The sequence below is a fragment of the Bubalus kerabau genome, chromosome 5 (assembly GCF_029407905.1).
Source record: "Bubalus kerabau isolate K-KA32 ecotype Philippines breed swamp buffalo chromosome 5, PCC_UOA_SB_1v2, whole genome shotgun sequence".
Taxonomy (NCBI): Eukaryota; Metazoa; Chordata; class Mammalia; order Artiodactyla; family Bovidae; genus Bubalus; species Bubalus kerabau.
This window is the reverse complement of record NC_073628.1, coordinates 87269332-87286148: the sequence shown is the minus strand read 5'-3', so window position 1 is coordinate 87286148 and position 16817 is coordinate 87269332. Positions and strand designations below refer to the sequence as shown.

The following is a 16817-nucleotide window of genomic DNA, read 5'->3' as shown; positions in this document are numbered from 1 at the left end:
AATAACAAAATGATACTGATGATTTGAAAAGACCAACTGGTACTTGAAACCAATGTGAGAGTCAGTGGTGTGGCTTGCCCAAAGCAATAATTGGATCAAGTTTAATGGTGCCATGGTTTAGGGTATAGAAGTTTGATGACATCCCTTCAATTGCCCCAACGTGAGGTTTCCTTCACCTGGCAGGACCTCATTCTGAGTGGGCAGAATGCCATCACCACCAACCGAGTGTATATTCATCGAGGAAATGGGAAACTCAAGAAGCATTTACTGAACATCCTATAAACTGATGTCTCCTGAATTGCCCTGCTGAGAAATTCTCCTTAGAACTTCTCCTAAGTTTTAAGATACATATCAGAGTGCTTGTTTTCACAAATGCATTTGTGTGTCCACTTCAAAAGATAGACCCAGCCCTGTCAAATTTTATAATACGAAGGAAAAAAGTGACAATCTTAAACACTTATAGAAAGGCACCTCATTTAAATAATAAGAGTCAATGTGTCGTCTGACTTCCCATTAGTAAAGCTGAATATGCAAGGCTGGAGAAAACGCCTTCAAAATTTTGAAGTCTCTAGCCAAATTATCTAGCCGGTTAATGTAAAATAAAGATATTTTGGGGTATTCAGAGTCTCAAAAATTTTATGTTCACTACCCTTTAACATAGAGGTACTAAAAAATGTGTTTAACAAAACAAGAAAGATCCAAGCATTGGACCCAGTAAATGGTGAATAAAGAAAGAAAATTTCAGGAAACAAGTACTAGGTTACCTCTGCATTTACCACAAGGAAAATATTTTGGAGCACCATTTTAATTACCTACTGGAAAACTTAGAAAACTGAACACATTTTTAAGTGAAATTATTAACTTTATGGGAAATATTGTAAATATACATATAGGAAAATAATACATATAGGAAAACTTAATTATAACTTTCTCAGTAGTTAACAATATGTATATATTAAATAACAATATAAATACTATATATTTAGCTAAACACTATGATATTAACTTGAAAAAAGAGATGTACAAGTAGGTATATTATGCGGCAGAAATAGTTTCGTGTGTCATATAAGAAGCCAAAAATGAACAAAATTACATATTAAGAGAGCAGTATAAGAATATTTATTTGAGATAATGGAGACATTTCAGAACAAAGAGCTGCAAGAATCAAAACTGTTTTCTTTTGGTAACTATAAAGTGAGGAATGAGGAGAAATGGGGCCATGGTGGCGTTTTAATATTATTTGTTTTGTTTTACCCGACTTATGTTGATAAAAATAAAAATTTTTATAAAAGATGATAAATGAGGTGGATGAACCTAGAGCCTGTTATACAGAGTGAAGTAAGTCAGAAAGAAATATTAATGCATATATATGGAATCTAGAAAAACAGTACTGATGAAACTATTTACAGAGAAGCAATGGAGATGCAGTTGTAGATAATGGTCTGGTGGACACAGCAGGGGACTGAGAGGGTAGGACAAATTGAGAAAGCAGCACTAACATATATACACTATCAAATATAAAATATGTAAAATGTAAAATAGATAACTAGTGGGATGCTCCTGTACAACACAGGGAGCTCAACCTGGTGCTCTGTGATGACCTAGAGGGATGGAATGGGGGACGGGGGTGGAGGGAGGCTCAAGAAGGAAGGGATACATATATATATAATTATGACTGATTTGCACTGATGTATGGCAGAGGCCACCACAACATTGTAAAGCAATTATTCCCCAATAAAAGAAAAGAAAATTTTTTAAAAAGATGATGTCAGAACCATGCAAGATGGATGAGAAGAAGGAGGGGGCGCATTTAACTTTTATATTTTCTATTTTTCTCTTCTTAGGAAATGGTATGTCTCGGTACCAATGACAACAGGAGATGTGCTAAAAGAGGTTAGAGGAAATCAAGTGGCTTTTCAAGACTGCTTTATTGCAAATAGTCTTTTCCTGCTGACTTTTCCTTTGTTGACAATACCTGAGATTCCTGGGTTTTTACCAATATCTTCACCACGGGGTAGTCAGTTAATAGCAAATTGGGCTGCTTGTGTTCCTTCGTTTGTTGTGGTGGTAGCTGACATGGAGACCTTTCAGACAAATGATTCATTCCATACTTGGACCAGAATCAGAGTGCCTCCAAATATTCTGACTGAAGATGAAAGACACAATGTGTCTGATGTGACCCTATCACGGGATGGAATATTTTTTTTAATAAATGGTGTTCTCTACTTAAAAAATTATAATACATTTACAAGACTGGGAAGCAATGCAAATCTTCCTGATGGTGGAATTATTGGCATTACATCAAGAAAGTGGTGTTGGATCAACTATTTATTAAAGGTTAGTAAAAGATTACATATATATGTATATTACACCCACACATTTAGATATATTTACTGAACTGTTTAATCTTCCCAGGTGGCCTAGAGGTAAAGAATTTGCCTGCCAATGCAGGAGATGTGGGTTCAATCCCTGGGTCGGGAAGATCCCCTGGAGAAGGAAATGGCAACCCACTCTAGTATTCTTGTCTGAGAAATCCCATGGACAGAGGAACCTGGTGGGCTACAGTCCATGGGGTTGCAAAAGAGTTGGATGTGACTTAGCGACTAAACAACAGCAGCAGCTATTTTTGGTTGTAGGTTTTTTTCCTTTTATCTCTTTATATACATTGTGCCACTCCTTCTGGCCTGTAGAGTTTATCCTGAAAAGTCAGATAATTCTCTTATGGTAGTTCCCCTATATATAACTGTGTTGCTTTTCTCTTGTTGCTCTTAAGACTCTCTCTTTATCTTTAATTTTTTTTGTCACTTTAATTATATTTTGTCTCTGTGTTCATCTTGTTTGGCAACCCTCTGTGCTTCCTGGACCGGGATGTCTGTTTCTTTTCTCAAGTTAGTGAAGTTTTCAGCTCTTATTTCTTCAAATAAATTCTCTGCCCCTTTCTTTCTCTCTTCTCCTTTCTTTTATCTTCTCCCCAATAATGCAAATGTTAGTATGATGTTGCACTGATGTTGTCCCAAAGGGACAGTTCATACGGTTTTCACTACTCTGTCTTCCTGACCACTGATTAATTTCTCTGTATCATCTAATCTTACTGTCAGTACCTTTTAGGATGTTTTTCATTTTAGCTTTTATATTCCTCTGCTCTAGCTCTTTTTATATATTTTCTAACTCTGTTGAAATTCTTACTATATTCATTCACTCTCCCAAATTCATTGAGCATTTTGTGTTCATTATCTTGATCTCTTTATCAGATATATTGCTTATCTCCACTTTGCTAAATTCTTTTTCTGGGATTTTGTCTTGTTTCTTCATTTGGAACATAATCGTCTGCCTCATTTTCCCAGTTCTTTACTGTTTACTTCTATGTGTTAGATAGGTCAGCTGTGTCTCCTGGACCTGTAAAAGTAGCTTTACATAGGAGACAGTCTTTGAGGCCCAGCAGCACACCCCTTTGGTTACCAGAACTATATTCTTTAGAGGTACCCCTGACATGGATGGTGGGGCTGAGTAATGGGCATGCTGATCAGTGAGGCTGGCACCTGGCCAAGCTGGCTGTGAGGCTGCCCTTTGGGTGGTGGCTGTGCGCCCATTGGAGAGCAGGGTAGGCTTTCTGCTCAGTTGGTTGTGTGGCCCAGCAGATGTGTGTCCCCTTGGAGGACAGGGCTGGGTTTCTGTGTAGCTGTCTGCATGGATCAGGTGGCCTCTTGGCTGGTGCGAACCTGTTGCAGAGTGGGGCCAAGTCAACTCTGAATGCAAAGTTAAAACAAATGTATGCAAGCTACCAGAGCTTCCTTAAGATGACATATGTAACAGCTACACCCCCATATCAATGAAAGAAATTGAATTTGTTATTTAAAAACCTTACCACAGAGAAAACTTCACGCCAAGAGTATTTCACCAGTGAATTCTATATTTTTTTTTAAAATGCCACAATTTCTAAAATCTTTCAGAAAACTGAACAAGGAGGATACTTCCCGATTTATTCAGTGAGGCCAGCGTTATGTGATACCACAACCAAGAATAACACATGACAAGGATATAAAAAGTGTTAGTAAACCAGATCTAAAAATATATAAAAAGGAAAATACATCATGACCAAGTGGGTTTAACTTAGGAATAAAAGAGTGACTTGCAATAGAAAATCAATCAACTTAATTCACCTTATTAGAAAATAACTTTAAAAACCCATATGATCATCTCAATAGGTACATATAAAAGCATTTGAAAAAATGTAGTATACACAATTGATTTTAAAAATCAGCAAGTTAGGAATAAAAGAGAACTTCCTCAACCTAACAGAACATTTATGAGAAACCTTAAGCTACCATTGTCCAATGGTAAAAGACTGTTATTTACTCTGCTCAAATTTGATGTAAGAATGCTGTTGCTGGTTAAACATACCATTTGATGTTCATTTTTTATTAACACCATTTGCTCCTTTGTTCCTTTCTCCCATTTCTTGCTTAAAATAAGGAGCAAGGTGCGAATGCCCACACCGCATCCATTCAACTTGGTACTTACAGTTCTAGCAGATGCAATGAGTTAAGAAATGAATGAAAGGAATCTGTATTGAAAAGGAGACTGTCTTTATTCAAACACTTTTAGATATAGAAAAGATTATGAAATCTATTTTTTTTTAAGTTACAGGGCTAATAAATGTGTTTACCAGGTTGCAGTATGTAAGATCAATATAAAAAAAATCAACTGCATATTTACATAGCAATTTAATTTTGTATATGAAAGATATAAACATATAAATGAACAATCATAAATTGAAAAATTTTTAAATACTGTTTAAATAGAATTTAAAATATTAAATACTTAGGAATAAACCTGATAAAAGACACACAAATATATATACTTTAAAACTACAAATATTATTGAGTGAAGTAAAAGACATGTATAATGTATCATCGGTTGAAATGTATGAAAATGTATCTTGTTCATAGGTGGAAAAAATGCAATATTGTTACAATGAGAATTCTTGAGAAAAGCAGCACTTCAATTAAAATCCTATTGGCTTTCATAGAAATTAAGAAGCTGATTCTATCAGTATGGAACAAAAAAAAAATCTGGAAATAAATGCCACTAAAAATGTAGATCTTGGTTGGAATGCAGAATATTTTAAAAGTTTTGAATTCTTCCTAAGCTTATCTACATGAACAATATGAAAAGGCAAAAAGATAGGACACTGAAAGGTGAACTCCCCAGGTCGGTAGGTGCCTAATATGCTACTGGAGATCAGTGGAGAAATAACTCCAAAAAGAATGAAGAGATGGAGCCAAAGCAAAAACAATACCCAGTTGTGGATATGACTGGTGATGGAAGTAAAGTTCAATGCTATAAAGAACAATATTGCAGAGGAACCTGGAATGTAGGTCCATGAATCAAGGCAAACTGGAAGTGGTCAAACAGGAGATGGCAAGAATGAATGTTAATATTTTAGGAATCAGTGAACTAAAATGGACTGGAATGGGTGAATTTAACTCAGATGACCATTATATCTACTACTGTGGGCAAGAATCCCTTAGAAGAAATGGAGTAGGCATCATAGTCAACAAAAGAGTCCAAATGCAGTACTTGAATCCAATCTCAAAAAAGACAGAAATCTCTGTTCGTTTCCAAGGCAAACCATTCGATATCACAGTAATCCACGTCTATGCCCTGACCAGTAATGCTGAAGAAGCTAAAGTTGAATGGTTCTATGAAGACCTACAAGACCTTCTAGAACTAACACCCAAAAAAAGATGTCCTTTTCATTATAGGGGACTGGAATGCAAAAGTAGGAGTCCAGAAATACCTGGACACACTTGGCACATTTGGCCTTGGAGTACAGAATAAAGTAGGGCAAAAGCTAATAAGGTTTTACCAAAAGAATACACTGGTCATAGCAAACACCCTCTTCCAACAACACACGAGAAGACTCTACACATGGACATCACCAGATGGTCAATACTGAAATCAGATTGTTTATATTCTTTGCAGCCAAAGATGGAGAAGCTCTATACAGTCAGCAAAAACAAGACCGGGAGCTGACTGGTTCAGATCATGAACTCCTTATTGCCAAATTCAGATTTAAATTGAGAAAGTAGGGAAAACCACTAGATCAATCAGGTATGACCTAAATCAAATCCCTTATGATCATACAGTGGAAGTGACAAATAGATTCAAGGGACTAGATCTGATAGAGTGCCTGAAGAACTATGGATGGAGGTTCCTAACATTCTACAGGAGCCAGCAATCAAGACCATCCCCAAGAAAAAGAAATGCAAAAATGCAAAATGGCTGTCTGAGGAGGGCTTACAAATACCTGTGAAAAGAGAAGTGAAAGTCAAGGGAGAAAAGGAAAGATATACCCATCTAAATTCAGAGTTCCAAAGAACAGCAAGGAGAAATAAGAAAGCCTTAGTGATAAATGCAAAGAAATGGAGGAAAACAATGGAATGGGAAAGACTAGACATCTCAAGAAAATTAGAGACATGAAGGGAACATTTCATGCAAAGGTGGGCACAATAAAGGACAGAAATGGTATGGACCTAACAGAAGCAGAAGATATTAAGAAGAGGTGGCAGGAATACACAGAAGAATTATACAAAAAAGATCTTCAGAACCCAGATAATCATGATGGTGTGATCACTGACCTAGAGCCAGACATCCTGGAATGTGAAGTCAAGTGGGCCTTAGGAAGTATCACTAAGAACAAAGCTAGTGGAGGTGATGGAATTCCAGCTGAGCTATTCCAAATCCTGAAAGATGATGCTGTGAAAGTGCTGCACTCAATATGCCAGCAAGTTTGGAAAACTCAGCAGTGGCCACAGGACTGGAAAAGGTCAGTTTTCATTCCAATCCCAAAGAAAGGCAATGCCAAAGAATGCTCAAACTACTGCACAATTGCACTCATCTCACACGCTAGTAAAGGAATGTTCAAAATTCTCCAAGCCAGGCTTCAACAATATGTGAACTGTGAACTTTCAGATGTTCAAGCTGGTTTTAGAAAAGGCAGAGGAACCAGAGATCAAATTGCCAACATCTGCTGGATCATTGAAAAAGCAAGAGAGTTCCAGAAAAACATCTATTTCTGCTTTATTGACTATGCCAAAGCCTTTACAAACTGTAGAAAATTCTTAAAGAGATGGGACTACCAGACCACCTGACCTGCCTCTTGAGAAGTCTGTGTGCAGATCAGGAAGCAACAGTTAGAACTGGACATGGAACAACAGACTGGTTCCAAATAGGGAAAGGCATATATGTCAAGGCTGTATATTGTCACCCTACTTATTTCACTTATATGCAGAGTACATCATGTGAAATACTGGACTGAAAGAAGCACAATCGGGAATCAAGATTGCCAGGAAAAATATCAATAACCTCAGATATGCAGATGACACCACCCTTTTGGCAGAAAGTGAAGAAGAACTAAAGAGCCTCTTGATGAAAGTGAAAGAGGAGAGTGAAAAAGTTGGCTTAAAGCTCCACACTCAGAAAACTAAGATCATGGCATCTGGTCCCATCACTTCATGGGAAATAGACGGGGAAACAATGGAAACAGTGAGAGACTTTATTTTCTTGGGCTCCAAAATCACTGCAGATGGTGACTGCAGCCATGAAATTAAAACACGCTTACTCCTTGGAAGGAAAGTTGTGACCAACCTAGACAGCATATTCAAAAGCAGAGACATTATTTTGCCAACAAAGGTCCATCTAGTCAAGGCTATGGTTTTTCCAGTAGTCATGTATGGATGTGAGAATTGGATTATAAAGAAAGCTGAGCACCAAAGAATTGATGCTTTTAAACTATGGTGTTGGAGAAGACTCTTGAGTGTCCCTTGGACTGCAAGGAGATCCAACCAGTCCATCCGAAAGGAAATCAGTCCTGAATATTCATTGGAAGGACTGATGCTGAAGCTGAAACTCCAATCCTTTGGCCACCTGATGCAAAGAACTGACTCATTGGAAAAGACCCTGATGCTGGGAAAGATTGAAGGCAGGAGGAGAAGGGGACGACAGAGGATGAGATGGTTGGATGTCATCACTGACTCAGTGGACATGAATTGGAGTAAACTCCAAGAGATGGTGAAGGACAGGGAAGCCTGGCATGCTGCCGTCCAGGGGGTCGCAAAGAGTCAGACATGACGTAGCGACTGAAAGTGAACAGAACAGAAAGTGTCTTTATTTTTTGCCTTCATTTCCACCAAATACAGAATTATATAATGATAGGTGGGTTTTGTTGTTTTTCAGTTGTTTTTAAAGCAATTTACAGACATTTGGTTATCTTATGGCTTTCATCATTTTTGTTAAGAAGTGAGCCATTATTCCAGTCATTGTTCTCAAGTATATAATGTGTCTTTTTCGCTTGTTGCTCCTTTAGATCCTTCATTTTATCTTTGGTTTTCAGCATTTTTATTATGTGCTTATGTGTAATTTCCTTTGTATTTATCCTGTTTGAGGTTCAGTTGAGCTTCTTGGATTTCTGGGATTAGGTCTTTCATTAATTTTTGGATGTTCTTGAACATTATTTCTTCAAATACTTCTTCTGCACCAGGCTCTTTTTCCTCTTCTTCTAGGATTCCAGAAACATATATATGAGACTGTTTAATATGGGCAGATGTCCTGATTTTTTTTCTTTGTATTTCAGTTAGGATACATGCTATTAACCTGTCATCAAATTCACTGCTCTTTCCCTCTTGCTATTCTCAGTTAACTCTTAAATCCATCTAGTAATTTCTTTATTCCTGGTATCATATCTTTAATTTCTAGCATTTACTTCTGTTTTTTTTTTTTTTTCTTTTTAATTTATTTTTGGCTGCGCTGGGTCTTAGTTGCTGCACGTGGGCTTTCTCTAGTTGCGGTGAGTAGGGGCTGCTCTCTAGTTGCAGAGCTCAGGCTTCTCACTGAAGTGGCTTCTGTTGTTGCAGAGCACAGCTCTAGGTATGTGGGCTTCAGTAGTTCCAGCACGCAGGCTCAGTAGTTATGGCGCACAGGCTTAGTTGCTCCGCAGCATGTGGGATCTTCCCGAGCCAGAGACAGGATCTATGTGCCCTGCATTGGCAAGTGGATTCTTAACCACTGGACCACCAGGGAGGTGCCCTATTCTGGTTTTGTTTTTTTTTTTTTAATCATCTACATATCTTAACTGTAATTCCCCATCTCTGTGTTCTTGCTTGTCTTTCCACTAGATTTTCAGTGTTTCATCATAGCAATTTTCTTTTTTGCTGTGCCTGGAGTCTCAGCACTGATGAGATTCCAGAGATCTCTTCATACTTTGTAACTGAGTCACCAGCTTTCCAAATCCTAAGAGAGCCGTCTCTGCTGCCAAGCTTTTTTTTTTTTTAATCACTGAGGATTCTCTTTCCTTTCTCATCAGCCCCAGGATTTTCTTGCCTTGGGAGAATTCTCTCTCTCCTGCTTCCCTGCCCCTAATCCTTGCATGGAGACTGCTTTATACTCTCAGTGAAGTCCATGTATATGTCAGAAGGAGAGCTTGTCTTAGCTCTCTTATCCCACTTCCTGTATATGGTAACTGAGCATCCAGAATGCTGACAGATTTCTCTCAACTTTGTTGCCCTGGTGCATGTCCCCTCCTTGTCTTCAGAAGGTTACTGCTTTATATTTGGGAGAGGCCATGTATGCATCAGAGGGATTGCTCCACTTTCCTGTCTTGCCCCAAGACCTTGGCTTACTATACCCAAGCACTAAGTGAAGATCTATAGGAAAGAGTTTTGGGTAGGTATAATCTCATTACATGGCTGGGGCTCACTGGAGTTCCCATCTATCATGTTTATGACCAATTCCCCTTCCCATCCCTCTGCCAAGAATAGTGAGAATAGCTGTGAGTCTTTTCTATAAAGGGCTCATTTTGTTTCTAATCTATTTCCTTCTTGAGAATTGTTTCACACTCATTTTCAGCAACAGAAGTTCTAGGTTTTAAATTGAATCTTCATTTGGTAAAATGTCTTTTTACCCCAAATGATCTCTCTCTCTCTTTTTTTTTTTTAGTTATCAGTTCTATTTCTTTCTACATACTGTTTGAATATAGGCTAAATATTTGCATATTAAATAAAAGTACAAATTTATTTATTTTGGGAGACAAGATATGCACAAAAGACTCTATTGATTGCCATGGACATAGAACTTCCATTTTAAGTAAAAATCTTTAAGAATTAGAACCAGTTGGGGGAGGGGAGACAGAGGAAAGGGGATACCTGGCTCCCTAAATGAAATTACACCCACTGAATCTCAGACATAGCATCTCTGGGTGGTCTTCCCCTCTAACAGTGTCCATCAAAGGGTAGTACTGAATTGCCTCAGGTTTTAAGTTCTCTCTTCTCTTTAACAAAGGAAGTTGGAATTCCAAAAATAATGTTTGAAATATCCTTATTTCTTGACCTTAGTAAACATCAAAGTCTAAGGGACACTCTTGGTCAGATAGATAAATACATAGGAAAAGAGAAGGCTAATGCTCTTTGAGGATTTAAAAGAGAATTTAAATTAATTATTTCTATTGATAGAAAAAGTATACAAAAGAATAAAATTACTGGAATAATTTATTTTCATACCTATGTGTAATATATTTCCATGTAACTTCTATGTCTGAAGTATTGTTCAGAAATACATTACAAATTAAACCTTTAGTAGTCACTGTGTTTCATTTTTAAATGTTGCAAAATAGAAGACAGGAACTGTTAGCATCCTCTCTAAAGTCAAAGATATTCTAATTGTTTTCTGTTTTGTCACAGGATAAAGAAAGAAGAAGCAACATGGCAATCTGGACAGAAAATGAAGTTTATCTTGGATATGCTCTTCTTAAATTTGTTAAAATAGTAACTACTGAAAAACTGAAAGGACTTCTAAATATGTCACCAACTGCTACTCTGACTATACATAATGTTGAGTATACAGGACACCCTTTGGAACTTGCCTTGTTATTAAATTACTGCATTATATGTAACACCTCCAAAACAATTTACCTAGTGATACACAATGAAGATACAGTACAATGGGTATTCCAAGACTTTGCATTAGATGTCAGTATAGACACTTTTTTAATTCCATATTTCCTATATTCAGCAATGCCAGAATTATTACTATGGGACAAACATAGGATCTACTATTATTATCATAATTTCACAGATACTGGAGTTTTACAAACAACTACAGAATTTGGAAATCTATCAAGATTATCACAAAACAGCATTATTCATAATGTTCTTATGGGTAAGTTATCTTCAATCTGCAAAAATTATTCTAGATTTCATAGACATCTTCCTTATGAAGATGTACAATTTTAATGTATTAAAATATGGTGTTTTTGATAAAGATGTTTAGAAGTTTTACCATCTAAAAATGGTTCTCTTTAAAATTCTCTTAATGCTAACTAGGATCTCATAAAGGACTTCCCTGGTGGCTCAGACAGTAAAGAATCTGCCTGCAATGCAGGGTACCCACTTTGATATTCTTGCCTGGAGAATTCCATATACAGAAGAGGCTGGTGGGCTACAGTCCATGGGGTCTGAAAGAGTCAGACACAACTGAGAGACTAACAGTTTCACTTTTTTCCAGGATCTCATAAAGCAAAATGGCAAACTCAAGTTCTTTATTCAGAGGTTCATTTTGATCAATCAGCAAATACACATGCAACTTACATATGTGTCTTCAGTGTAGAAGGTGATGTGTGGTTGTAGTCACTTCCTAGGGCTTAGGGCTCCCGTAACAAAAGTACCACAAACTGGTACAAACTTCAAGCCACAGGAATTTATTGTCTCAGTTCTAGAGGCTAGAATTCCACATTTAAAGTGTTGGCAGGGCCATACGCCCTCTGAGATCTGAAGGAATCTTTCCTAGCTTCTCTGACTTGCTGGCAAACCTTGCCATTCTTTTCTTGCAGCTGCAACATTCCAGTCACTGCCTGTGGCATCACATGGCATTCTTCCTGTCTTCATACACCATCCTGTTAAAGGACACCAGGGCCAACCATAGCCCAGAATGATCTCATCTTAACTAATTACATCTGTAATGACTCTATTTCCAAATATAGTCATGTTCTGAAGCAGCATTTGGAGTTAGAAGTTCAACATAACTTTTTTGAGGGGACACAATTCAGTGAAACTGAATTCTATAACAGGTGTTGTAGAGTTAAACCAATCTGTTTTCAAGTCCATAAAAATATCATTTTACGTTTCCAAACCTTAGTGTTCTAATCTAAAATATATTAATAGGACTGTCACGTTGACTAGATAAGGGGTTGTATATAAAATGCTTAGAATAATAACTTGGCAAGTGGTAAGCCTTTAACTAAGAGTAGTTATTCTTGGGCTTCCCCGGTGGCTCAGTGGTAAAGCATCCACCGGCCAATGCAGGAGACACGGGTTCTATCCCTAATCAGGAAGGATCCCACGTGCCTCGGAGCAACTAAGCCTGTCTGCACAACTATTGCACCTGTGCTCTAGAGCCTGGGAGCCATAATTGCTGAAGCCTGCATGCCTTAGAACCCATGCTCCACAACAAGAGGCTCCACATCAATACAATATTGTAAAGTCATTAGCCTCCAATTAAAATAAATAAATTTAAATTAAAAAAAAGAAGCCCACACACCACAACTAGAGAGTAGCTCCTGCTCTCCACAACTAAAGAAAATTCAGCACAGCAACGAGGACCCAGCACAGCCAAAAATAAAGTAATTAAATTAAAGAGCATATTATTTATTCTTCATGTTATTATTCCTAAGGTAGTGTACTGAACATTATATGAAATGCAAAGAAATAGAAAGTTTGATCCTCAAGGAATCTAGTTAGGAGTTAAATTAACTGGGGCATTTAAAGTAAATATCACTGTTATTTGTAATTGATCTTTCTTGACCCCATGTCACCCTTCAACCCACAGCCATTCAATCTTGCTACTCCCATTTACAGCAAAACTCCAGGAAGAATTGCCTACTTTCACTTTTCCTCTTTCCTCTCATTGTCTCTTGAATCCACTCTAATCAAATTTTCTCAAAAACTGCCCTTGTCAGGGGTTTCGATGACTCCCACTTTGTTAATCCAGTGGCCAATTTCCAGTCATCTTTTGTGATCTTGCAGCAGCATTTGAAACAATTCAACATGGCCTTTTTCCTGAAACACTTTTTCCCAAAGACTTTTGAGGGTATTTTTGATCTTCCTCCTGCTTCACCAGCTTCAACCTCTTTTCCAGTCTCATCTTCTTAATTCCTAAATGGAGAAGTACCTCTCAACTCTGTTTACATTCATTCTTTGCCCTCCAACCATGATCCCTAGCCTGAAATCAAACTGCTATTTCTTACTACCTCTTGATACTTTTACTCAGATGACTAGTGGGCATCTCAGACTAACATATCCAAAACTGAATCCTTGAGTCCCTCACCCACACTGCAGCCTGCTTCTTCCCTTGTCATCCCCTATCAAGTGAACAGCTCTTCTTTTCTTCCAGCCACAAACCTTGACCTCATCCTTGAATTCTCCCCTTTTACATCCCATAGCAAGCCATTATCAAATCCTGTTGGCTATGTGTAAAAAGTATATCTAAAATCTAGCCTTTTTGCACCATTCCCACTCCAGTCCAAGCCCCTATCCTCTCTGGCCCATAAGTATAAGAGTCTTTTAAGTGGTCTCTCATCTTTTATCCATGTGTCCCCATCATCAACCAGCTTAGGGTACACCTAGCAGCCAGAGTGAGCCTTTTAAAATATGTGCAAAATCATATTCCTCTGCTTAAAACCCTCATTTGGCTTCTTATATCACTCAGAATAAAATGTAAAACCTTTAGCATAACCTGAAACACAGTATGAGATCTGGCCCTAGACTCTGATGTGGTCGCCTATCACTTGACTTTTTGTTCACTGTTACCGAGCCAGACTGGCCTCTTTGCTATTCCTTGGATATCTACTGCCAAGAATATTCTTCACTTTGATATCAACATAACTCTTCTACTTAATTCAGGCTTAAGTCCAAGCATTTTTTTATGTGTGACTTCTCTGGTAATGTTATAATATGATAGGACTTTCCAATTATTAGAAATATTGTCATATATTTTCTGTTAATAATTTAACTTTGCGAATTCCCTGGTGATCCAGTGGTTAAGAATCTGCCTTGCAATGCAGGGGTACAGGTTCGATCCCTGGTTGGGAAGCTGGGATCCCACATGCTGTGAAGCAACTGAACCCATGCACCACAACTACAGAGTCCGTGCACGGCAACTAGAGAGTCCGTGCACGGCAACAGAAGATCCTCTGTGATTCAGTGAGAATCCCATGTGCAACTAAGACCCGAGGCAGCCAAATAAATCCTAAAATAAAATTTTAAAATATTTTTTAAAATAGTTTAAAATTATAATTCTTATGTTTCAATCTTTAATTCATCTATAGTATTTGGTATGTTAGAAACCTAATTTTTTTTCTTATTTTTCCTCTGAAACCTGGTATTGCCTTCAGATCAGTCTTCTATTAAGCAAAGCTTGCCCCACAGATCTGAAATGCCAATTTTAGTATGTATTTATTCCTCATGTTAAGTGAGTTAAGTTTTAGGCTAGTCCCTCCCACTCATCTGTCTTCACAAGATCTATATTGTTGTGATCACTGCAGTTTTAATCACCTAACACACTTAGTGTGTGTGTTTAGTCACCAAGTGTGGGTGTCCGACTCTTTGTGACCCTATGAACTGTAGCCCGCCAGGCTCCTCTGTTTATGAGATTTCTCAAGCAAGAATACTGGAGTGGGTTGCCATTTCCTTCTCCAGGGGATCTTCCCTACCCAGGGGTTGAATTCACATCCTTTGCATTGGCAGATGGATTCTTTACCACTAAGTCACCAGGAAAGCCCCTATCACACTATATAATTTACTTATTTTATGTTTATTGGTTGCCTTCCCTAAAGGAATGTAAGTTACAAAGGAAAAAAATCTTTTATTTTTTACTAATGTGTCCTCCCAACTACCTAGAGTTGTGTGTAGCTATAGTTGAGCATTCAATAAATATGTAATGAATAGATGATTGCATATTTGCCATATATTCCCAATCAGGAATGTTATATGTCTTCATTATTTTTATTTTCTTTAATTGGTCTATTAAATTCTTTCATCTCTTCTTCAGTCAGTTTTAGATGTTTGTATTTATTGGCAAAGACCACATTTTAATGTTTAAGTTTCTTACATATCTGTATTTGTATTCTCTTGCTCATTTATAATATTGTTTATGTCCCTACTTGCTGGTTTGCAAGGTATTTATTATTTTTAGAGGTCTTTTGGGTTTTGTTTTCCTTTCCTTTGAAAAGAACTGTTTTATTTATCAACTCTACATCTTTTTTTATTTAATTCCTTAATTTCTGCTTTTATCATTAATGATTCTTTTATATAGAGTGTTATGTAAAAATTATGCAAACTTTTATATACAGTGTTATTATTCTCACTATTTTAAAAAACATTTCTAATTTTCATCTTCATGTTTAATCCAAAATTCACTTAATAGTGTTTTAATGAGCAGTGTGATAGGAAAATAGGAGTATGTTGACACTTACTATAATATTCTTATCCTAAAAAACAGCATTTCTGATTTGAGTTTGATTAGAATATAATTTATGGCAATTTGTGAAAATGTCATTTAATTATTTAGATTCCAAATGTAAGGTCCAAAAGCCCAAAACACTCTGAATCTCCCTAACTCTTTTATTCACCTTTCTCCTTTCAACTAGTCCTTTCTAAGTGTTGTTTTTGAAAATTAAAGAAAGTATAATCCTGGGAGCTATACCCAGAGTGTCGTATCTGAAAAGAAAGCTATGAAACCAACTAGTCCACCTGTTCATTTTATAGATATGGTTATAGAATCAAAGAGGTTAAGAAGTGTACTCTTTATGAATGTCTATAACTTAGTTATAATACCCTATTAAGGGGAGGAAAGTTGATTATTATTTATAGAGCAAACAATGGCACCCCACTCCAGTACTTTTGCCTAGAAAATCCCATGGACAGAGGAGCCTGGTGGGCTGCAGTCCATGGGGTCACGAAGAGTCAGACATGACTGAGCAACTTCACTTTCACTTTTCACTTTCATGCATTGGAGAAGGAAATGGCAACCCACTCCAGTGTTCTTGCCTGGAGAATCCCAGGGACGGCGGGGCCTGTTGGGCTGCCGTCTATGGGGTCGCACAGAGTCGGACACTACTGAAGCGACTTAGCAGCAGCAGCATAGAGCAAACCTGAAAAGATGCTAGCTCCTTCACTACCACCTTTTCTTCATCCCAACTGCATTAGCCTATTATTGCTGCTGGGCTTCCTAAGGTGGCTCAGTGGTAAAAAGAACCTGCCTGCCAATGCAGGAGATGCCGGAGACACAGGTTCACTCCCTGGGCCAGGAAGATCCCCTGAAGGAGGAAATGTCAACCCACTTCAGTATTCTTGCCTGGAAAACTCCATGGACAGAGGAGCCTGGCAAGCTAAAGTCCATGGGGTCACAAAGAGGTGGACACAACTGAGCAACTGAGCATGCACACACTATGGCTGCCATAAAAAAATATCACAGACCAGGTGGCTTAAACAATAGAATTTATTTTTTCACAATTCTGGAGGCTAGAAGTTCAAGATCAAGATGTCATCAAGGCTGGTTTTTGACCGGCTTAGAGACAGTGCCCACCTTCTCACTGTGTCCTCACATAGCCTTTTTTCTTTGTGCCGGCAGAAAGAGAAAGAGATCTCTGGTGTATCTTCCTCCCCTGATAAAGACATCAGTCATATTGGATTAGGGCCCCATCCTTCTGACCTCATTTAACCTTAATTACCTTGATAGAGCCTCTACATTCAAATACAGTCACAATG

General features: G+C 37.7%; 1 protein-coding gene across 1 annotated transcript in view; it reads left to right on the top strand.

The window, feature by feature from the left end:
* The window catches only part of CATSPERE (catsper channel auxiliary subunit epsilon), a 156346-nt gene that overhangs the window by 80703 nt on the left and 58826 nt on the right, over positions 1–16817 (top strand). Inside the window, exons 9-10 of the mRNA XM_055582101.1 lie at positions 1845–2337; positions 10737–11214. Of these exons, the coding sequence (XP_055438076.1) occupies positions 1845–2337; positions 10737–11214 (971 nt within the window). The remainder of the gene's footprint in view (positions 1–1844; positions 2338–10736; positions 11215–16817) is intronic.